Source organism: Dryobates pubescens, chromosome 15, assembly GCF_014839835.1.
Source record: "Dryobates pubescens isolate bDryPub1 chromosome 15, bDryPub1.pri, whole genome shotgun sequence".
Classification (NCBI taxonomy): Eukaryota; Metazoa; Chordata; class Aves; order Piciformes; family Picidae; genus Dryobates; species Dryobates pubescens.
In genome coordinates, this window is record NC_071626.1 from 14,861,509 (window position 1) to 14,882,749 (window position 21,241).

Here is a 21,241-nt window from a genome sequence, read left to right on the forward strand (position 1 = left end):
TACAGTGACAGTGCCGTGGGCAGGCAATGAATCCATGTCCAGTGCAAAACGCAGAATGATAGATTCTAACAGCAAGTTAAAGAGTGCACAAAGAACGTTAAAGCTACCTGAAGTGAAACTCCTTACAATAGCCATGACAAACAGCAGTAGAAGCAGGAGACCTTATTGTTTCATGGTGACATGCAAAAGTGTTGATATTAATCCAAGAAAGTAAAACAGACAATGAAAACCAAGCAATTTTCCAGATTGAGAAAAACTGAAACAGGTGTTTTAAAAAAAACCCCACTGAGCACTTACTTTGTTAATAGTTTTTACTACTTGGGCAAGAGGTCTCTGACAAATTAACATGCTGCAGTGTATTTAAATGACAGAAATTCAAAACCAGTAAAGCCATGAAAACCCAAGTGTACTCCCAAGGTACACTCCAGTATTTCACAGTGTTTCTTGTGCCCCACATGCAGCTCACATCCAAGCCCTCTCCAGATGGGAACAGAAAGCCTGGGTCGCAGCTGTTGCCCAGCATTTCCAGAGCAGTTCATTCTATTGTCCAAGCAGCACTATTTCTTCTTAAGAGCTCTCTTTCCTTCCCCCTTCTTTGGCTTTTCCTTCCCACGGAGTTTTTTCAGTCGCCTCATCTCATCTTTAAAGTCCTGATGCTCATCCCTAGATGGGGCAGGAAAGAAAAAAGTGTGTCTTGGAATACCTAGATGTGAAAGGTTCTGTGCACTGTATGCAAACAAACAACACCCCAAACCCAACTAAGATAGATTTTAAGCAGTGAAGTCCATATTGAAACTCACTGCAATGTATTCAGTGATACTCCTAGCAGTAATTTGGACCAAATAACATGTAAGACTTCCTTCGGTACTTTCAGAAGTAACAGAGTTGCCCTTTTCAGCAACAAATGGTGTGTGCACATATTATTTCCATTGCATTTATCGATCTACTGTGTTTAAATGAGCAGTAAAATAACCAGCAAGATACAAGAATGAGAATTTCCCCCTTCTCATCTAGCTCAGCAGTCTATCAATAGCACATTGTGTTTCTGTGCTAGATACTAAGTTCAGGTCATTAGCTTCTAAGAAAACAGGGGCATGCTGAGCAGTAATTACAGTACATGACATAGCTCTCAGGTGACTTCAAGAATGAGTTATGAAGGAAGCATCAGCTACTGGTAGAATCTTAATAGGAGAATAAAACAGGAAGGATAAAAGGGGCTGGCAGAGATAGTGAATCTCAATAATGTTCTAATAAATTCTGTTTAATCTCTGTCCCTGTATTTTCAGTGTGAAGCTATTTTTCAAAAGTTACAACAACATCCTAAGCAGCCTAAGATTGCTGCACTGCTATTTTAAACACAACTTGGCTAAAAAAAGAAACAAAATGCTTGCCAGGCCCTATTAGTGTAGGACTCTTCATTACATATTTCTGACCTGCTAAGCTGATCCTCTACAAGATCTCTGTATATAGACCAGTTTGAGAAGCAATCTAAGATTAGAAGAGTAAAGAATATTATCAAGTCTTTAGGTTTTCTGGGTCAACAAATAGCTTCTCTAAGGGGCATGTGCCCACCCACCTAAACCTAGAGCATCCTGGATGCAATCCTTGAATGGCTGGTATTGCACTCTGTTTTGACTTCACAGGGTTAGCAGCCTCTCTTTTAAGGGACTTCTTTAGCATTACCTGACTGAAGTCCAAGAAATGTGTTTGACTCCTGCTAATGTACTTCAGCAGTGCAGTTTTCCCCTACTCAAGGCTGCAGAAATTAATTTAGAAATTAGACAACTGGTTTAGATGAAGCTAGAATTAACAAGGCCATTTAACCTACATTTTAATTTAATCTAAAGGACAAAAAGCCCCTCCAGCCTAACACAGACTGACTTTCTCTTCCAAATTTTACTTATTAGCTAGATGAATGATTAGGAAATATGTGTCAAGACTGTTTTGGTGCAATTTTTGTGTTAAGGTAATGTTACCTTTTTGTAGCATTTGCCCTATTCAGAACTAGAAACTCATCTCTTGTCTGTAAGAAAGCTCTCTTCCCCACAAAGCCAAAGCCAAGAACTATTTCTTATGTAACTGATTGTCCACAACTACATCTGAAGTCTCACAGAAAGTTTCAATTACAGTAAAAGTTACTTAGGCAGTAGTAATTTGTTTTACTCTCCTTGCCCTCAGTGCAACAAACAAGTGTTTATTTCCACAGGCACACCACATTCTGAAGTAAATATGCTTTTTAATGTTCTTCTCATTGTGGAAAAGAAACCTGCAACAAAACCCACCCTCACCTTGTTCCCATCCCCAGTCCTGCTCCCACCCTGTAAGCACAGAGATTACCTGTAGAGACCAAAGTAACGGAGTCTCTTCATGAGGCCATAGTAGGTATTGTGAGGAGGATACCAGCTGTAGACCTCCTTCCGCTTGGCCAAAGGCTGCTCACTGAATAACTTCACTACTTTCATTGATTTTGAGTCAGTTGGCCTGACAACATCTCCAAATATCTGAGCACTCAGCCGAGCCATTCGAAGGGCGTAACTGGAAACATTGGACATTTCTCAAGGAAGAGAGGGCACACAGACAATTGCACCTTCCTGCAAAAACAACACAGAAGTCACAACTCTAAGATGACCAAGTATTGCAAGCTATCCCAGAATCAAGGCAAACAGAACAAGCAATCACAGAATGGCTTAGCTTGGAAGGCAGTTCAGAGATCATCTACTCCAACCTCTCCACCATGAGCAGACACCTCTCAGCTAGACTTGGCTGCCCAAGGCCTCTTCCAGCCTGGCCTTGAATACCCCCAGGGAGGAGGCATCCACAGACTCCATGGGCAGCCTATTCCAGTGTCCCACCACCCTTGTACTGAAGAACATAGTCCCAAGATCCAGTCTGAACCTACTCTCCATCAGCTTCAAACCATTCCCCCCTTATCCTGTCTCTGGACACCCTCATGAAAAGTCCCTCTGCAGCCTCCCTGTAGGATCCCTTCAGGTACTGGAAGGCAGCTCTAAGGTCCCCTCAGAGTGTTCTCTTCTCCAAGCTGAACCACCCCAGCTCCCTCAGCCTGTCCTCATAACAGAAGTGCTCCAGCCCTTGGATCATCTTTGTGGCCCTCCTCTGGACTCACTCCAACACAGACCAGATGGCAAGGACAAGAAGCACGCCCAGAGCAGAGGTAACAGGACACAATCATACACTAACCATGTCACACATTCCTTGCATGAAATCTGTCTTAGAATATAGCCCTGCATATAAAGAATACCTACACTAGTTCTGGTAATATTATCAGCCTAACTAGAACACTAACAGCAGCAATACTGACTACAGAAGTACCTACACTGAACTACAATTTACCATGGCTAGTTTATTAGTAGATCCCACTCAGCTTGCTTAAGGCTACAAAAACATTGTGCCTGCCAAAAGCAGCACCCACTCTGATGCCTCTGACTTCTACAAAAGTAGAAAGTAAGACACCATTTAAACATTGACAAAGACTGGAAGTTACTCTCATGAAAATTTCTCATGCTGTTTAAAACACTGACTGAACACTGTTATAGCCCATCTACTAGAACCAGACTATTAACTGTAAAAATAATTGCTTCTCCAGATGAGTAACACATCTTTCCCATCTCAAGTCCCTTCCCTTGATAATTTCCCTCAGCTTTCCTTCCATTATCTTTTCAGTCTCTCCTGATATCTATTCTTTTTAAGCATGGAAAGAAACAATTTCCCTATGCTAGATGTTTATTCCCCATGGGAAATCCTGTACCAGCAGTCTCCAATTCTCTTCCTTTGTCTCCCACCTAAAGACACCTCTGCAACAAAAATGCTGTGCGGACAAAACCATCATTATTAGGCCACCAGAGACGATGACAACATCTGCAGTCTCTAAAAGGAGCATGCAGAAAGTTTCTTTCAGCTATCCCACCTCCTCCCTGCCTTTTCTCTTCTTTGTATCATTTCTTTACTCTTTCTTTGCAGAATGGTATGTAATAGTCAAGCAGTCCCATAATCCTCTATTTGAAGCTGTATGTTGCCTGTACTGTGCCTTTGGAATGAGTAATGACATAAGTCTCCAGAGATATTATACAGGGTTCATTCAAGTGCACTACACATATGTTAAAGAGTATAAAATTCTTGTTTTAAGAAGTATTTCACAGCTGAGCCCAGAAGATGAGCATAAAAAATTTAAGAGCATGAAGCAGGGACAAGAGTAATCAGCAAGACTGGGCTTAAGTCCACTCTAGTATGGCAACAGGGAGCCTGCTGTTTAATAACACAACTCTTAAGCATTCATTACCTCACTTAGACATGTCTGCCCATTGGAGTGCCTGAGGAACACAATGCACTTTGATTTACTCCTGTTAGCAAAGCAGCAGAAACAAAGCAGGGAAAAAAAAAATCAAGCTTGAAAACAATACAAGCAATCTGCATCAAAGAGAATAATGAAAGGAGTAACAATAGGGAAGGCAAAGTGTCAGAGACTCGAGGCAGCAGGCCTAGTCAAGAAGAGAGCAATTTTCACAGGGCAGCAGCTCATCTTGAGCATCCATTACATGGGGAAGTAATCACAAAGTTTTGGTTAAGTGATCCATTTCAGAGCAGCCAGTCCCAATTTCCACATTCAGTGATAAAGCAACAAATTGTCCCCAAACCTTTGCACCACATCACCACTCTACCACCAGCCTCAACACAAACCTTGTATAACCTCTCCCAACTACACCTTGAAGTTGAAACACCTTTAACTCCTCAATGATGCAAACCAGTGGTTTGATGGACCTGCTTTTAACTTCAGAATCACTAACGCAACCTAAATAGCCCAAGCCAAAGCTAGAGACCCCCATTAATCCTTGCTCATCTAAGAACATTTGAGAGAGAAGAAAGGTGAAGTCTACTGACTCTCAAGAAACCAGAGCTATCCAAAGCTCATTTTACAGCAACCACCAACCCTGCTAGATGCTACTAAAAAATGCAGGTGGTGAAGAGTAAACACTTTTGTTCCTGTCACGGTATTTTCAGCATCACCTACTGGTAATTAACGCATCTAAACCCAAAGCAAACCCGCTGTATAGTACTGCTTCTTCGCCTGCTACCCACTCGTTACTGCTACTCAAATCCTGGTCTTCCCATCCCAGGCTGCGTTTTCCCTTCCCATTTCACTAGCTTGTCTCAGATTGCTTCCTTCCCACTCAGCATACGCCAGAAGGACTTTCTGCTTCCAGAATTACTGATTTTTCCATGACCACACGGGAAGAGAAAGCTGCTCAAGGTCACTGCCTGGCCAGAGGGTCACCCGAGCCAGGCACGGCACAACACTGGCCTTCAGTAAACTCTGCTGCCTTCAGCTCCGCTCTCTCCAGGAGCGCTAAGGCGGAAATTCACCCGCAGGCTCCAGCTGCACCTCGGGGTAACCACTGCCAGCGGCTCCCCGGGACAGAGGCCTACGCTCCCACATGGCAGCAATAGCGGGGCCCGGGCTCCCACTCCAGAGCCCGGGAGGCGGCGTAGGCTCAGCCAAACTTCCCACGGCAAGCACCCGCAGCCCCTTTCCCCACTCGTACACATAACCCCAGGCCCTGCTCCCCAAACCGGAGACGAGTGGCTGCCGCCGTAACCCCGGCCGCCCATCACCCTTCCGCCCCCTGGCAGCGCCCCGCGCTGACCCGCGCGCCCCACGGCACCTGGCACGGCGTCGGCAGCGGCGCATGCGCAGCGACTCCCCCCCAGAGGCGTCGCGGCGGGTGACGTCGGGCTCGGTAAGGAGCGGGGCGGAGCTGCTCTTGGGGAGTTCTGGCGACCTCTGGGCGGTCGGCGCCGCTGAGCTCCGCCTGCGTGAGGGGAGCTGGCGTTTGTTGGTCCTTTGCTTGCACCTCATGGTCTCTGACCCTCCTGTCCCTCCATCTCGGCCTGCGGGGCGGCCTCCGGCAGTTGTGGACGACCCGCGAGGTGTGAGGCCGGGCACTGGAGCTCGGGTAACGCTTTTACTCCGCCGCTTATAAGCAGCCCCCTCATCACCCGCTTACTTCACAGAGCCTTCCCGGTGCTTGATTTACACTAACTTGTAATTAATTCCAGGAGGTGAAACATCAGTGTGTGTGCAAATCACAAATTACGTGGTTACGTTTATAAGCCAAATGTGTAATGCCGCTGAAGAACGAAATGCAGGCTTTGGCTGGCTGGGTCTGCTTTCTGGACGAGCATGTACTGAGTGACACTAAAGACACTGTTACTCCTCAGTTGTGCCTTGGTTAAATTTCTGTCGCCTTTCCCATGCTCGCCCCGGGGCAGACCAGCCTTGTCGCCTAAGCACCGTCACCACCTCTCTTGCCCTTTTTGGACACAGGCATGATCTTACATTATCGTCTTCATATTCTAAAAGTAAATATTAAGTATTGAAATTGCATATATATTAAGTACTGAAATTACTTCAGTCAGTTCTTCAAAGATTTCTTTCTACAAAAGATAGCCAGTAGATGCTTATCATCTTTATTACTCACTAATGGACTGGAAAGTGCTGTTGGTGGTTTTTTGTTGGGGTTTGTTTGTTTGTTTGTTTGTTTGTTTGTTTTTTACCCTCTTCCTTAATCTTGCTAAAGAGGAAATGGAAGTTTTTAACATTTCTGTCACTTGTGTGCTATTTTACCATCCCTATGTAGTCATACACCTCAGTGTTGCTGCACTACTTGTTTTACTGTCTGTAGTCACACCAGTCATGCATTTTCTGCAATCTTAACTTTTGGCCTCTTTCAGACTGTTTTTTTCCCTATACCTCTACCTTTCTGCATTGTTCTGTATGGTGCTTTTAACTTCTGAGCATTTTCTTCACCCTGCTGGGTCCTACAGCCAAAACTGACAATTTTGTTAATTATGTAACCATGACTTTTGGCCTATGGAATAAGATCATAAGAATTCTCATTTACATTTGTATCTCTATTTTCAAATCATATTTTCCTTCTAATTTCTCTCATCTTGATGGAGATAGTCTTTCTGAAGGGTCTGTGTGCAGAAGAATTATTTCCCTGGCTGGGACTGTTAGAATCAAGTTGTGATTGCCCTCTCTTAAGGAACCACCACATTTTTTTGTCCCATGATTAAATTTTTTAAACATTATGGTTTCCAAAATACTTAACTCTGCATAGACTGGAACAAGTTCTGTCACAGAAAATAAGTTTTACAATATCTAGTGAGACGTGGCTGCTGGCTGTTCGAGGTTTTGTACAGCTCCAAACTGAGCACACCTTTTGTACACTGGAGGAGTAAGTCTGATTGTCTGTACCCGCCTCCACTCCATTCCACCCCTCCTCAATAGGGTGAATTATGACAAGTTACTATCTCTACATCTCTCGAGTAGTGATGGTGATTAAAGATCTGTTACCTTCTCACATGTCCAGATTACTTTTATTGTGCCTGTTTCAGTAATTAATCTCACTTCAGTTCACTCACTCATTTCAGTTTGATCTCACTTCTCCTCATCAATGAAAATAACCAATTCTTCTTGGATGTTCCCCACACTCAGAAACTTGTATAGACCACTGAAAAACATCTTCCTCTTTCCCTCAAAGTATTGCTTTACCTAAAAATGGATCCAGTAGCATGGTTCTGGATCCATTTGTGGTTTTCTGCAACATTGTCATCCTGGGGTATTATTTTTTAAAGTTACTCTGTCGAGTTTCAGGCCCCCAATGTTTATTGGATTAGACTGATGTGAAAATTAGGGCTGCTTCTGGTCAGGGCAGCAGGCACACTGACTTCTTCATCTGTAGTTACACCTCACAGGTCTGGATCACTGAGAAAGAGTCACAATACAAAAATTCTTCTCTTCATAGACCCCAGCCTACACTTTGCAGGTTCCAGCTTGGCTTTTTGTGTGTGTGTGATAGAAGTACATACATGAAAAGGTCTGCATTAGTTAGACTTCTACACTGAGCCGCCTGTCTAATCAGACCAATTTAATGCTGTTTAAGAAGCGCTGTAAGTGTGTGTGGAGTCTTTTTGCTGGATAAAGTGAATGTCCCTACTCAGGTTTTCACAGTCCAAAGTAGTCTTGGCATGCTAAGGGATGATAATAACAGGGAATAGAAGAAAGTGATAGAGGCTGACAACAGGAACAGGCTTGTGATTAGCTGCATTCTATGGACATGTTAGATCCTTCTGAGATTTTTGTTGTAAATAGAGCAAAGTGTTTGGATTTGTCAGCAATTATTTAGAAGAAAAATAGTGGCAGATGGGTGAGTGAAAAAGGTAAAATCATAAAAAGGAGCTAAAGGAAAGGGAGTTGACATGGGTCTGGGAGACAGCATAGGCTTTGTCTGTATGAAGGCTCTTGTGAAGGAAGAATACCAGGGGAGAGAAGAAACATATTTGGAGCACATACAGCAACAAAAAAAAAAAAAGTGGGGGAGAGACCTCATGACAGAGAGACCTCAGTACATGGAAGACCTTTTTCAAAGAGTAATTGGATCTGGAATTATTTTATTTGATCAATAGTGATCTGGAATTACTTATCTGCTTCATTCCACTTGTCTATGTATTTTAGTTGTAACTGAATGGTGAATACACTTAAGGTCAGGGTTTTGACACAAAGCAACACTTGAGGCACTGTGACTTTGTTCTGGGAAGGCAAAGATACATCTAGAAAGGAAAAAAAAAGGAAAATCAGGATGCCAGTTTGCTCATTGGTGCTTTTTTTTATTGACACTTGCGAGGAAACAGTAGTCTGAACTTGTTTCATTTAAGCTTGGAAATCTTGAGTAATTCCTGTGTGACACAGAAATCAACTTCACTCCTAAGTCTTAGCTTAGAACTATCATCCCGTGCTGTAAGATAATTGCTAATATTTTCTTGTTGCAATTATTTACTCACGGGAACACAACGATCTTCATTTGAGTCAAGCAGAAGGATCCTCTGAGCATTTGGTAAAACTGCATCAGCTACATAATGAGTTCAGGATACATTTGGTACTAATATTTTATGTGGTCATGATTAATTAGTAAACTTCAATCGTATCTTGTTGCTCAGCGATTCATGTTGAGCTATGGAGATGTCCAGCGATGCAAATCCCTCTGGAGAGAAAGTGTTGTATTAAGAGACTGACAGTCTTTGGCTGGGCATTTGAAGGATATTTTGACTTTAAAATAACTTATCAAAATAATGCCACAGTGAAATTTGCAAAGTTGCAGCAGTTAAATACTACTGCTGCAGCTATTTAATGCTAGAAACACTTGGGATGGGGATGCAGCACAAGAGAAAAATGTAAATTATTTTTCAGAGCCAGTTGGCATCTTGAGCTTATTGCTTTCCCAGAGAGATGGGCTGTTAAGGCAGCCTTCTCTCCTGGAGACAGACAGCAAGTGCTCTTTCTGTCTTCCACTGTGCCCTCTGTCTGACGCGTGAAATGGTATTGACATGTTTCCAGAACTGTAGCATGTCCATTTTTAATGGCAGACAAGCTGTTCAGCATAGCAGGGGGTGCATGAAGCTGAACAGGCAAGTGAGGGTAGAATGCTGTTGGTCTCCACACATCACATGCCTATCATTTAGACTGACTAATTTGTAGTTCAAGGATATGTCAGAACAAATGATCAGTGATTTAAATGGAGTACTTAGGAGAAGGAATATTTCTTAGTGGTTAGATGAAGGGACTGGGAGTGAGAATTGTTGAATCTTGTTTTTTTGTAGTTCCATTATGAACTCACTGGATGACCTTAAGCAAGTTAATTAATCTATCTGCCATTTCATCCCTCTGTAAACTGGGGATAATAATGTCTGCTTCAGAAATGGGTTGTGAAGAATAATTGAGTCTTAGAAAATCCTTCAGCTTCTCCTAGAGAAAAAACATACTACAGGAATAAAAGATTGTTTTTACTTTACCAGCAACGTGCACATGAAATTTTAAGGCAACAGTAAGAAAGATGCATCTTTCTTGGCTGGAACAAAGTATTGCAGAGGAGAGGGGGGAAAAAGGAAAAACATTAAAATGACAGAATCAGTTGAAAAAAAAGAAGAAATAAGGGAGACATCTGGCACACTGCTGATAAAAGCTCTTGTAGTTTCTCTTCCACTGTTCCTTGCAGAACTCGTCAGAAAGGACATCCACTAGGGTTTCAAATGGGGTCAAAACAGCTGTCCATCTCTAACTCTGTTTGACCAAGTGTAGAAATGAAGACCAAATAAAAATGTTCCAGCAGCAAAATGTTCAGGAAGACATCAGTCTCTTAATCAGCAGATCCATGGGGATTGTGAGGGCTGTTTGAGTTCACATTTCTGTTTCTGCATCCTGAGCTCTTGTCAAGATACTATCTTGGATATAGGCCTCTTGAGTTTGTGAGCTGTTGCCTCACCTAAATTTGAGCAGACTTTGATACTGTATATCCCTGTTGAATGGTGCATTCCAATCGAGATTTCTCTCCATGTTTTCCTGGTTTAGGTCCTTTCATGTCTTAGGTTATCTCAGCCAGTGCTGACAACAGGGTAGTCATTAGGTGTTTGAGAGCACTCAAGATAAATACTCTCTGACTGCCTTTATTGCTTTTTGGCAAGTTTTCAAAGATCTGGTTGGCCTCCCAGGTACCCACTCATCTCAGCAGTATTCATACTAGGCCTAAACATCATTGTTCAGCCTTTCCTCTTGTAGTCTTTTGGAGGCAGAACCATGGGAACAGCTAAATTTTTTTGGTCTTAGTTTGTAGTTTTTTGCCCCAGTCCTGATGGGTAACATGAAGCTGCCATTTATTGTCAGGGTAGCCTCAGGATGCACACAGCAACCTTGTACAGCACTAGTAACCAGCAAGGCTCTTTGCTTCAGAATTCACCTGTCTAGAGAAACATAATCAGTCCTGTGTATGCTTCCCAGCCTCAGTTTCTTCAGCCTGCAGGATCATTCTTCTGTGGCAGGCAGGATTTGGAGAGTATCCAGGATCTTCTTGTAGCCTTGTGTCTTGAGCTAGAGAGGGTTTTTTGATTCAACTCATTCTCTCTGACCTTGCCAGTACTCAGGCTTCAGGAACTTATCTGCTACATGTACTCTCTGGGCATCTGTTCCCTTTTTCCTGCAAAAAATGTCTTCAGATTTTACGGCTGTGAGTCCCAGATTTCCCTTTTTTCCCCCATTTTCATCCTTGGGAAATTTTGTTCCTTAGTCCATTTCTCTGGAAACAGTCAAGAGAATTAACTTCTTGCAGGCTTGTCTCTTTTAACATACCTGTTGGACAATCAGAGTATGGTCAGTAAATCTTAGTACTCCACTGATTCTTATTTGGTGGGTACTTACTTGAGACCTTCACAGTAAAGGTGAATCAATGCATGTCTTTTATGGCACAGCAGCTCTCACTGAAAAATCTTCAGAGTGTAAGTCATAATTACTATGTTGCAGATGAGTGAATATCCCAAATAATTACCAAAAGCATGTCAAACTACCCACACTGCTCTTGTGGGTAGTCTGCACAAACTGCTTTGTAGGTACGAAGGCGTTTTGTTGTCAATTGCTTGCCCTAAGTGGTTGAGGCCTACTCCTGCTCTGTGAATGACCCTGTTGTATTCAGTGGTGACATAATATTCATGGCAGGGCTAAGTTTGTTGGCATGGTCTTAGATATATCCTCTTACTGAGTTTTTGTTACACTGAGCTTCCTGGAAGTTCTGGAGGTGCCTTGAAGTGCTCTTCCATCAGTTGACAGGCAGACACGCAGCTAACTTACATGGAGCTTCAAAATCCATCTGTGTCTTGCCTGGCTGCAGTGGCCCCAGTTTGCCCTAGTAATGGGTCAGTTCTGCTCTGAATAGGATTTCTGAAGATGGCAACAAGGGGCTGTGCCTGGGGAACTGAACTTTCCATGAGGTTTTCACAATTGTAGCTGCTGCTTCTGCCATGCAAGTCAACAACAAATGGTTATCTGCTTCATGGGGTCTCCAACAATAAAGCCTCTTGAATACAGGACTGCAGAGATCACTCCGGCCTTAAGTCAGATACATGGGGAGCAAAGCAATTTATTATCCTGGCTGGACTCTCCAAACAGGAATTTCACTCAAACAACATTGTACCTATATAGTTTGCATCCATTCACTGCACTGTAATCGTCTACACAGTTGCTGTAAAGTGCTTTGAGACACCCAGCTTCTGAAAGGTGCTCTAGAAGGGGGGCATCAAGCTGTACGTTTCTGTAAGTGCCTCATTTGGTGTTTCAAATTTAGTGATATAATAGATTGGATTGCAATTTCCAATGCAACATAACAATGGCATGTGAAACTAACTGCTGTTGTGATTTCAGCTCAGTGTTGACAGAGAAGAATAGTCCTTCAGGGGCTGCTACCATCTCTTAGAAAATGAGCATGGGTAGCAGTTCTGCTAAAATGTATAGATTTTCTTTCCTCCTCTTATTCTTTGTTAAGACTAACAAACCAATGACAACAGGATGGAAACTAGGTCTTTTTGCTTAGGATTTCATCTCTTTCTGGTGCACGTTTTACACCTGGAGCTCTAATCCTCTCTGTGGTCTAATCAATTCCTCAACAACCAACTGCAATATCGCAGTGCTGAAATTTCATGTGGGGAAATGAATTGCACAAATGATTGAGTGAACTCTGAAGAACTACATGCGCTTCATTCTCATGCAAATATTGTTGGTCATAATAAATGAACAGGTAAATGCAATACTGTTGAAGATAACAGCATACTTCTGTCTAACCAGATGTCAGCTTCTTATAGAGAGATGCAGAATGTATATATATATATATATATAAAATTTATTTTAACCAGATCTACTCTGCTAGGACTTCACTGACAAATGAAATACATGAAAACTGTGGGCATATTTCTGAGTCATGTTCCAAAATGGAGTGTTTTTAGAGAACGTAATTTTTTTCTGAACAGGTGCTATTTTTGGTTTTGCTTACTGGTTTTCTTTCCAGTCCCTTCTATGGTGATTTCTTATGGTCTATGAATTCCAATTTTTGTCTAATCTTTATGCTTCTTTTGTGACTAAAAGAGGCAGCAAATTGAATTTGCAGCTTGGAGCCAAACACAAAAGTGATACATTCATTACCACAGACTGTGTTATTGGTCTGCAAAGACTGTGGCTCTGTCTTTCAGTGGATTAGTTCACAAAACACTGCTGATTGATAGAACCCATATGCAGAAATCTCTCTGGGTTCTCAGATCTGTCAGAATCTTAGGTTGTGCAGTGCAATTTGCCATGTCAAGCAGACTAACAATACTACAGATATATCTTCATATAAGACTGCCCATATGAACTAAATATTGATGCACTTCAGCAAAATCAGAATTATTCAAGCTTTAATGTATTGAAGATCAGTGTGTTAGAGGTACCTTTAAGAATAAAAGAAACTTCTTACAAAATATGCTTATTATTGGCAGCCAGAAGGCAGTACTTGCTCTGAGGCAGTACTCTTTGGCCCTAATATCTCATCTCTGCCATCCTGGATTATTCTTCTATTTCTGTAAAAGTTGCAAGATCTATGAATTTTAATGAGAAGTAATATCTCCTGTTTTCAGCTGAGCCAAATGATGGTGATGTCAGAGAGCCATCTTCCTTTTGTAGCTGGCTTTAGGCAGCAAGTAACCATGCTATACAACTCCTGCATTTACAGCAATGTCACCTTCATCACTGCGGCAGGCAATGGGTTTTCCTGCAGCAGGAATTAGGGTGGCAGGCTGGGCTTGATGGATCCATAAAGTAAATGGGGAAAGCACAGGGGGATTAGTATGAAACTGTAGTGATCTTAGCAAGGCATTTGGGGAAAAAGGTCTGCAGATTTCATGTGAAACCTAGTCCAGCTCAGAGGAGAAGAAGCTGTAGAATATGAAGATGCTGGCTACCAAGTTGGCAAGACAATAAGATGCGTAACAGAGTGGCTGCTGTGGTCACACGGAGCACCAGAGTGATGCTAAACCTCTGCCTCCAAAAGCAGGGTCTGAGATGTGTTTTCTGTTGTAGGAAGAAGAATTTGAAATAGCCTTGTGGGTTAAAGTTTGCCTGTGTGCTTTGCCTGAGTTATCTCCTAGCTCAGCAGAACTCCCTTTATCAAGAAACTTAGACAAGTGCAACTTAGGTGCTCTTTCTTGATACTCTTCTGACACTGCAAGATCTTGAGCATTTACTCAGGACTCAAGAGAGACAGGGACAAGGCTGTCTTTCCTGAGTCTCTTTAGTGCTCACCTGTGAGCGTGATACACATTTAGATCTTACCACCTGCTTGAAAAAGCTGGAACTCATGACAGCGCTTTTCAAGGGGGAGTGATGGGTTCCAAGTTTTCTCTGCAGTTTATCATGATGCCTGTAAACATTCAGTCTGCAGGGAACTGGTGCAGGGATTAATGTCTTCAGCTGACTTGTTTGATTGCCAGTTCCTTGGTTTCAGTAGTTTATAGCTCTGCTAAACTTAAACAGTTTGGGCTGACATTTTCTAAGCATGGTGTCTACGTTTGGCAGTTTGGGGAACAGGTTAACTTACATTTAAAAAGTTCATCCTTGTTTTGCCTATACTTAAAAATATTCTTGGAGATGTTCAGATGAGAAGCAGTGGTTATCATACATATTTAAGTGTGATTATCATACATAGTTAACTGTGTCCACAGTGTACCCTTAGGTTGATAACAGTGATGTGGTTTTGACAGTTAACAGGTAAACAATAAAGAGAAGTTTTCACAGGAGGAAGCCATTTTAGTGGAAAGGCTCAAGTGATTTTTGTTGTTGTTTTATCTCTGGAAAAAGAATGTCATACTCTGGTTCCTTTTAGTTGGGTATTGTCTTTTACTTCTTTCACTGTAAGGCAATTTGGTGTTGGCCTTCCCCTCAGCTTTATTGTAAAAGATGGTATAGGACTGCTCACATACATGCCTTCCCACTTTCTGCTCAGCGATGCATTTTCCTTCCTCTCCAAACAAATCTGTTCTTTTGATGCTACACTTCATTCAGCTCCTGACCCCGTGATTAATTCTGTCTCAGCTCATGCATGCTTCTCTTGCTCTTCATAACTTCAGGTCACTAAATCAAGACTCCCAAGAAAAGCAGAATAAAAATTTTCCATGAATTTCCATGCACTTGTGTCTTGTCTTAATGAAGTAAAATACACTATTGAATTCTCTGTTCAGACAAACTCTTATTTCCATTTCTGATAGCTGATGGATGAACTGGAACTCTGCAGTCCTGAAATAGCAGCTGTTTGATGAGGAGTTTGGAGGCTGTGTAGTGAGCCTAGCAGGTAGGAACAATCATGGTCACATGGTTAAGACAACTGAATTGAAATTGAAAAATGGATTTTGTTTCACTGTTTGTGAGATTTGCTATTATGAAGTTGGGTGACTCAAATAGATGACATTCTTCCCAACTACTGTCCACGTGGTCCCCATTTTCTGTGTATTGAGTTTCAGTCACCCATGCACTAGTTTGTCAAAACACTGCCCACTGTGTCTAGAGCCAAGGTGACTGAAAGCTGTTCTCTGAGGAAGTGCTATGCACTCTGAAAGTTTTGGTTCTAAGCTTTTTTAATTGAGCACCCAAAATACACTGACATGTTTGAAAATATTGGCTTTTATCTCTGTTGCTCAGCAGGGAGCTGTGAAGATAAATTCATTGATGTCCATAAAACAACAAAACCCTACCCTCAAACCACCACAGTGAGAACACCACTATAGAAAAGCCCATGAGGAAATTAATCACTCTGTATTCAATGCAAGATCTGGATGCTCTGCAGTAAATAGTACATGCACCACACATTGGATGATAAGGATAGGAGAAAATTTGAATAGTGTTCATTAAGTGAGCACCATCCATCCTTGGCTGTGAAAAAGGCAGGAGACCCGTGGAAACAAAAATAACATAATTAAAGATTGTATCATAATATGTTTGCATAAGGGGTGAATAAATGTTGTATGGGTGATCTTAAATCTGGCATTCACCAATTTGCTTAACTTTGCAATCCAAATGTTGGGGTTTTTCCTAGAGCAGAAAAATCCCTTTGGGGAGCTGGCAGGGAGGACACTAGAAGACATCCAGCTGGGTGCTGGTGTGTGCAGCTAGATACTACTGTGTGCACAGCTAAGCATCAGTGTGTACATAGCTGTCTGCCTAATCTCTGTGTGTCTATGTGGGTGCGTGTATGGCTACCTCATGTTCATGCAGCTGGCTGATATTTCCTTCTGAAAATGCCTTTCATAATAGAAGGAGAATTAAAAATTGGTTTAGATGCCCAGAATTTAAATGACAAACTTTTATATGGTGCTTTGTGGTCCAAATCACAGGATGTTAGAGCCTCTTCTTGGTTCTGAGTCACCTGAACACCCCAAAGTGTTTAACTGGTGGATGAAATGTTTGTACAAGTTATTGTAAGATGCTTCTCTGGGATAGGCGGCATCTTTTATGTCTGTGTTAGTGGAAGGTCTGGTATGCTGAGGATTCACCCACACCAGTATCCAAGGTGTGTTGGAATGATAAAAAAATATTAGTAGATATAATTTGTTATATCTGTGTTTGGTTTGATTACTGTCTCGTGTTTGAAATCCTGTAATTAGTATGGCAAACTGCCTCCAGAGCCAGTGCTACCCCAAGATATACGACTCTAGTATGAGTTCCTTTGGCTTCAGCAGGTGGTTCATTAGAACAAATGAAGTCTGGAGCCCATATAAATTAAGCATCACCCCTTGGGAAATGCAGATCACAAAAAGAGAAGGGAAATAACTGAAGATCCTCTTCCTGTTGAATAACTGAGTGGTACAGATCCCTAGAAATAGGTAGCACGTTGACGTGCTCGATCCCCTCCCCCACTAGATGGCACTGAACTCTCTGTCTTTAAAATATATGTATTAAAAAAAACCCACACCAAAACAACAAAACAGGAGGAGGAAGAAGAAAAATATGGTGGAGGTAATTTTGATGTAAAAGCAACAACAACAACAACAAAACACCCAAAAAAAAAACCCAACCGAGGAAAACCAAATTGCAATTGGTTGTCCATTAACTCTGCCCTTCACCCCTTCTAGCCCATCACTCCCCCTGTGTGTACCTTGGTACAGGCGCTCCCTTTGCTTTTGTATCTGAAGCCTTCTTGGAAGGCGGAGGGCGATGGTAGCTGGAGGTTGCTAGGGAAAGCGGAAACAATCCTGGGAGGGAACAGAGAGGAGAATGGCCCTATTTGTAAGACAACATCCGTGGTGAGTTCTAGCAGGCAGCGCACGGGGCTTGTCACAGGGAATTTGCTCTGAACAGACTCACCAGGCTCCATGTCTGTGTCCCATGCCTTCAGACATTTTTTCTATGCACCCATGTGCTTTAGCTTACCCCTTGGTTCACTGAAATTGTAACCTGCAGAAAGGAAAACCTCAGCTTTCAATCCTTTACTGAACCTGTATTTTCACTCCCCAATTCATTTAAGACCCATGAATTACCTCCCTTTACCAAGATGCCTTTAGTTCACTGTGGGGAGCAGTTTCCATGTAACGAGCTCAAGTGTGCACAGAGTATCTATTTTTAAAATGTCTTTCTCCCAGCTCACATTCTTCTGAAGATCTACAAGGATTGTTTTTTACCCCCTGTGGTGAGGTGGGGGTGGGAGGGGAGGAAGAGAATTTAATAATGATCTGTTTGCACTGAGAAGGGGCTGTCTGTAACAATCCTGGGAAGAGACAGAGGAAAGGTTCCTAACCCCTGCAGCAACCAGTATTCTGCCCCTTTGTGGCAATGATGATGAGGGAGGGAAATATTTAATTGTAAGTGTTAAAGTGGAGCTCATCTGAAAGCCAACACTTTCTCCTGCAATTATATATTTAAGGTCGCTTGCAGGAGGATATAGATTGCCTTCTGATCAAGCTACAAATACAGGCAAAGAATTAAAAATGCATATAAACTGCTACTGAAATGCCTTTGCAGAGAAAAAGGTAAAACCTGGAACTGCATGTCAAGTTTTGGCTTTCAAAGTCATGCTTAAGAACGAGAAGAGGGAACAAGTCTGGCTTCTCCAGGTACAAAAGTCTCCCTGCCCCAAACACTCTTACTGCTTTGGAGTTTGATGGAAAAGCCTGGCACCTGGAGCTGCCTGGGTCCAACCAAATCTTGACTTTTTGGAGTGTAATCCTAATATATAGCTAGGAATGTAGGTACAGTATTCCTGTCCCTTAATGGGTCTTTGAGCATTATAATGAGAAAACCTCCATTTTGCTCTTATTTCTAGTCTTTTAGTTCTAACTGGAAGTTTAGACAGAAAACAGTTCTGTCTTCCAGTTCAGTCTCAACAGAGAATAAATGTAGCAGAGTTGAGTGCTTAAATTTTAAATCCAACAATCCTACCAGATGAAAAATGGGTTTGGTAAAATTAAGCTTGTTTCCTGTTCTCATCTTCAGCTTTAGACTTGATGCTAAAAATGGACAAAGAAATCCAGGTGCACTCTCATGTCTGTGTGGGTGCAATACAAGAAACGTGTTCACCATCTTCTGCAGGAGCCAGCAGCTTTTTGATCATAGACATCTAAATTTTATCTCCAAACAGATGACAAGTATGGCTGCTCCAAGCCCACTATAAAACTTAATTCTTTTTATGTACTGTCATGTAGTTGCTTGCAAACCCCAGTTATAGAAGTGGATCTGCCTGTGCTTAACTGTTTTAAAATAGTCTTAGCTCCTTTAATATTTGCCTTTATTCTGAGAAACAAAGGGAAGTTATTGCTGAGAAAAAAAGAAACCATGTTTCAATAAATCAATTAACTTTCTCTAGAGCTTTCCAGGTACAGTTAATATACATAACACAATTTAAATTTTGCAGTGTCTATGGTTTGGATGGTCAGCTTTCCTTTGTGAGCTTTGTGATCATGCAGGATGGTTAGACAATAGAGTACATTTCAAAACAAAAGGGAAAGATGCCCTTTGGGCCAAAATCTGTTAAGATCCAGATGTGTGGGGTTTTTTTTCTGATGCAGCTGTTTTCCACAAGCAAATCCAGGTATGTATTTTTGATGCAGGCGGAGCTGCTATACCCTCAGTCCATTCTTCCCTCTGGAGCAAATGCAAGTTGTAAGGCTAGGGTTAAAAGCTAGCAAAACCCCAGTACTCCTCTCTTAGGGTCAAGGGCTATTGCCAATCTAGTGGGTCCAATGAGGAGACAGATGACACAGCTTGGGCTTCAGGGGCCAAAAGCTAGAAGGATCCAGCATGCAGCACTTGTTTGTGTAGGGGCATTGGGCTGTGGACTTTTTGGTGCAGCAGAAGCAGCTGCATAGTTTGCTATTCATGCTGTGGAATAACTGGTTTGTGTGACCCAAATGGTGGATGGGGTTAACTAGGTCTCTCTGTCAGCTTCAGGAGACTGTAGTACTCATAGACCAGGATGTGCGAGAACCCAGAGCTATTTGATGCGTAGGGAGATGGCTGTGCAGTACAGTTCAGAGTATGGAGGCCTCAGTTTTCTGGATCACACAGAAAGTCATGAGTCCAGGGTTTTTTCAAGCTCACACTCTATGTTACATTGTAGATTGGGATTTTTTGGTGCAGTAGCAAACAGCTCTGCTTGTCGTGGATTTTGTTGACACAATATAAGAGCTTGTAACCAAGAATGAGCAGAATCCATTTAAATCCAGGCTTTACATTTTCCTCTCTTAAGAAAGTAAGGCTTTGACATTTCCTGCCTGGAAAGTGGTGCAGTTTATCTTTAAGGAGGCTAGAGAAATAAGAAATGAGTCTCACGTTGCATGGGTGACATCACTGGCTTTTGGCTCAGCGTTCTGTATTCTCCATCTGTAGGCTTTAGCCAAGGCTGCAGGGCTCGGTGTTTGAACAAGGAAAGATTCCCAGGTGTACAGAAGATTGGATTCGCTTTTATTTGGGTTAAAAACGGTGAAATGAGATTTCTAAAGCTTGGGGACTCCAGCTCGCCTTCTGTTGCACTTGGTCTCTACAAGATGGGTGAGTTATTCCCATTAGAGAGAAAGGGAGTGGAAATTTAAGGAGAAAAAAAATATGTCTGAATATATAACCGCTGATGCTGGGGATACAATTCGTATGAAGCTGCTGAGCTAAAACCCAACGTGGAGATCAGGCCATATGGCAGAGAAATGGTGCAGACCGAAAGCTGTTGACAACAGTTAGGGGCTGCTTTCCTCTCCCCGTGTAAGGTGTGTAGCTCCTCTTCCTCTCCCTCCCCGGTTTGTTTTGGTTTGATTTCCACCGACCTCCCTCCCCTCCCCATTCCTTCGCATCCTTTCAGTCAGCCCTAGCCCTGCCCGCCCGCCTTCATCTTGCAGATGGCTAACGTGCCGCCGTGTTAGCGAAACTGTGCACAGCACAGACCCAGCGACGGGCACCGAGAAAGCTTGTCGGATATCAGCGGAGGGCGGGGTGGTGGTGGGGTGCGTGTGTGTGGAAAAACGATGCTGGGGCCGAGGACTGGTTCCAGTGCTGCCTAGCGGGAGCTGCGCGGCCGGCGGCGGGTGCTGCCGGGGCTGCCTGCGGCTGCCCTCGCTGCCTCTCCCCGGCCCGGCAGCCGAAGCGCTGCTGGGGCTCTCCGGGGGAAGGGATCGTGGCATTACGCTGCCTTGATGACAGCGCAGACGACAAAAGCAGGCGAGTGAATGGCAAGGCTTGCGAGGAGAAGCTGAGGTGTTTCCGAAGCCAAGATGTCAGTGACTGTCAGCCAAGTCTGCTAAGGGAGAAACCTGTGCATGCCTGCGTTTCCACATCCAGCCCGGGAGGTTACATTTTACCCACGATTTGAAACAGCAGCAGCAGCAGCAACAACAACAGATTCCTCCCGCGTCTTGCTCCCTCCCTTTCGACCCTGCTTTAAACCCAAGCAAACGACCGACCATCCAGACGATGATGCTCTGGCTGAGCCACTGACAAAGAAAAGGCAAGTCACCCATTCCTGAAAGCGGGATAACTGGCAGCTTGCAAGCGGGAGATCTCTAGCTGTTGAACTTTTCTGTCCTGTGATGATGCCGTGGTGAGCCTACTGATGAGAAAGCCCTGTCTTCTGGATTTCCGAGCTGGCCAGATTGAAAGAGATTAATGGACTGATCAACCATAGCTTTCAGGTCTCCTCAGGGGGATATATCTCTTCAGCCCCTGGGTGCTCCTGGTGAGGGGAGTAGGACATCTTTGCGTAAGTGAATCATTGGCTGGATTGTGTTTGAGGTTCTCACCAGCTCTCCTCTGCAGAGAAGAGGCAGATGAGACTCCTGGACTGCCTCCGGGGCAGAACTTTGTAGCACTCTCAGCATCCCTCTGCAGTGTTGATGTGAG

At 43.0% G+C, this 21,241-nt stretch overlaps 1 protein-coding gene across 1 annotated transcript; it reads right to left on the bottom strand.

Moving 5' to 3' along the window:
• Positions 1-287: 287 nt before the first annotated feature.
• MRPS33 (mitochondrial ribosomal protein S33) lies at positions 288-5,723 on the bottom strand. Its single transcript, XM_054168135.1, has 3 exons — positions 5,682-5,723; positions 2,338-2,591; positions 288-663 (listed from the first exon to the last, which is right to left on the bottom strand). The coding sequence occupies exons 2-3, from the start codon at positions 2,550-2,552 to the stop codon at positions 558-560; spliced, it is 321 nt and encodes a 106-aa protein (XP_054024110.1). The 5' UTR covers positions 2,553-2,591; positions 5,682-5,723; the 3' UTR covers positions 288-557.
• Positions 5,724-21,241: the final 15,518 nt, after the last annotated feature.